At 37.0% G+C, this 2638-nt stretch overlaps 1 protein-coding gene across 1 annotated transcript in view; it reads left to right on the forward strand.

The window, feature by feature from the left end:
• The window catches only part of LOTGIDRAFT_167453 (hypothetical protein), a gene marked incomplete at both ends in the record, with an annotated part of 13360 nt that overhangs the window by 9176 nt on the left and 1546 nt on the right, over window positions 1–2638 (forward strand). The window contains 2 exons of the mRNA XM_009064929.1: window positions 383–547; window positions 880–1021. Of these exons, the coding sequence (XP_009063177.1) occupies window positions 383–547; window positions 880–1021 (307 nt within the window). The remainder of the gene's footprint in view (window positions 1–382; window positions 548–879; window positions 1022–2638) is intronic.

The following is a 2638-nucleotide window of genomic DNA, read 5'->3' on the forward strand; positions in this document are numbered from 1 at the left end:
TCGGAACAAGGAAAGACAACTTTCACAAAAGTTGGTATTGATACAGAGGTAAGTTTATACTAGCATCCGTCACAATCGTTATCATCGTCATCGTCGGTGATGTTGCTCTTCGTACTTTATCATTAGCATTCATTCACCGTCATCCACTCATCATCATCATCAGCATTTATCAATGATTTCATTATTATTATTATTATTATCATTATTATTATTATTATTTTTATTTGTCAATGTAGAAGAAAAATTTTTTGTACGTTCTTGAAAGTTTCATTATTATCATTATTATTATTATTATATTCTTATAGAAAAATGAAAATAATTAATTTTTGTACCTTCCATTGCATACCGTCTTCTTTAACCCGTCATGTTTGATTCGCTTCAGAAAATGTCCAGCATAATCTATGATTACACATTTACCATTCAACATTCTGGAGCTAAGAGGCCGTATGGCTGGGTGTTTTGCTGTAGTATACAAAATGCAAACACGTGTTTGAGAGGAAGATCAACAATAGATGTAACTAATACAGGACTAATGATCAGTAACTCGGTAAGTATTTTTGGTGAATCTCAAACATATTAAATTAGGTCATCTAAATACAAAACGACACAGTTATCAATGTCGCTTTTCAGAATAAAACTTCGATATCCTGTCAGTAAATTAGCTAAAAACGGACAGGCGAAAGTAACGATAGCAATTATAAGATACAACAATTTTATGACTCCATCTGTAATACATGTAGTTGCAAGGCTAAAAAAAATATTGATAACTACTTTCATTCTTGGCCAAGCGTTTTTATAAAGGTACGTTCTCTCTACACTGTGTCCCGAACTGTGTGCTGTGCTAGGCGTTATAAATGGTTATTTTTCATATTTTTACAGACAACATGGACAGCAGCAGGATGGTTACCACATTTTACAGTAAATAGAAACAATTTTGTTGTACAATTAAGAGGTGATGGTGGTTGCGGTGGGGCTAGACCAACTGATGACTTGATACAATTTGTTAAAAACCCACAGTACAGTAAGTCAATGGCTTTGGCACATTTAAGATGCACACGAACAGTCTTCTAAAGTCTAGTCAAGAGTTTCACTGACCGGCTGTGGGCACACGAGAGTCGGTTGTTTTCAATCACGTGCGGATCATGCGATTAAAAGGAAATTGAATTTAATTGGATACAGACGCTCGGCGGCAAGTATCAAACTTGATATTATAAATCCTATCGCCAACGCTTCTTGTCGTTGAAGCGCGGGCACGCGTGCTATTTCACTCAAGATTCGAGTCGGCAACAAAAATCGGCGACCAAGACTGTTGTGTGCCCGCACTCTTAGGAAACTTTCTTACAAACTTCTTCATTCTTCCATTCAGGGTGGATTTAATATTTGTAATTTTTAATACCGTAGCATAAAAGGTCATTAATTTTCATGACAGTGTTTGATAAACTAAATATCATTAATATTATGAATATATTTTGATTTTTCAAGTAATGCCAGTAGGAGTATATAAGCCTACCCACGGGCATCTGTTTCTATCAATAGTCGACTCTCACTATAATAGTATATATATGAGAAGGTGGCTAACACTTGTCACGACCATCTCCGCTTCAGAAAATTTTCTAACATTTACCGTAATGAATCATAATCCCTACCTTATATGAATTGTTTCATTGAATATTTTCCCTTCACACAAGACCTATTTTATATCTCCCTCAGTGTTTCTCTTCATGCTAATCTAACTATTGTTCAATAAAAATACTAAAAATATTTACACCCATCGTTTCAAGATATCTACTTCCGGTTGGTGTGTTTCAGGGCAGAATGTTATCTATTTTGTGAAAAAAAAAGATGCTGTAAAATTACTATATGCTATTTTCATTACTTATATATTTTTAAAGAATTTTTCTTAGTAATTAAATAAATAGATAAGTCAATAACCATGTTTTGACTTTCACTTTGGTTTTTACTCGACAGGTAATTATAGCTGACCAATCGTATCGACCGATATACATTTATTGTCAGATCAACCGGAAGTAGATACATTGAAACGAGGGGCGTAATTTTTTTTAGTTTTTTTATTGAACAATAGTAAGATTAGCATGCAGAGGAACACTGAGGGAGATATAAAATAGGTCTTGAGTGAAGGGAAAATATTCATTGAAACGATTCATATAAGGTTTGGATCATGATTCATTACGGTAAATTTTAGAAAATCGTCTGAAGCGGAGATGGTCGTGACAAGCGTTAGCCACCTTCTAATAATTATAATCGACTATTGATTGAGAAAGACGAGCCCGTCCTCCGAGAAGGACAAGTCTGCAATCGCCACCAGGAGCCGCCTGCCCGGCGGGCTGGATTCCGCTGATCGCACCGGCGGTTCCACCCGTTTGCCCGTAGGCGCTTTCACGGTCTCTTGAACTCTCTCTTCAAAGTTATTTTCAACTTTCCCTCACGGTACTTGTTCGCTATCGGACTCGTGCAAGTATTTAGCCTTAGATGGAGCTTACCACCCACTTTGAGCTGCGATCCCAAGCAACTCGACTCTCAGCTACCGACTGCGCCGAGCAGAAGACCCAGACCGAACTAAAGGCCTCACACCCACTCTGGGAGCCTGCCTACCCTATAAATTGGAGCATACTGACAG

The sequence above is a fragment of the Lottia gigantea genome (genome assembly GCF_000327385.1).
Source record: "Lottia gigantea unplaced genomic scaffold LOTGIsca_66, whole genome shotgun sequence".
Lineage (NCBI taxonomy): Eukaryota > Metazoa > Mollusca > Gastropoda > Lottiidae > Lottia > Lottia gigantea.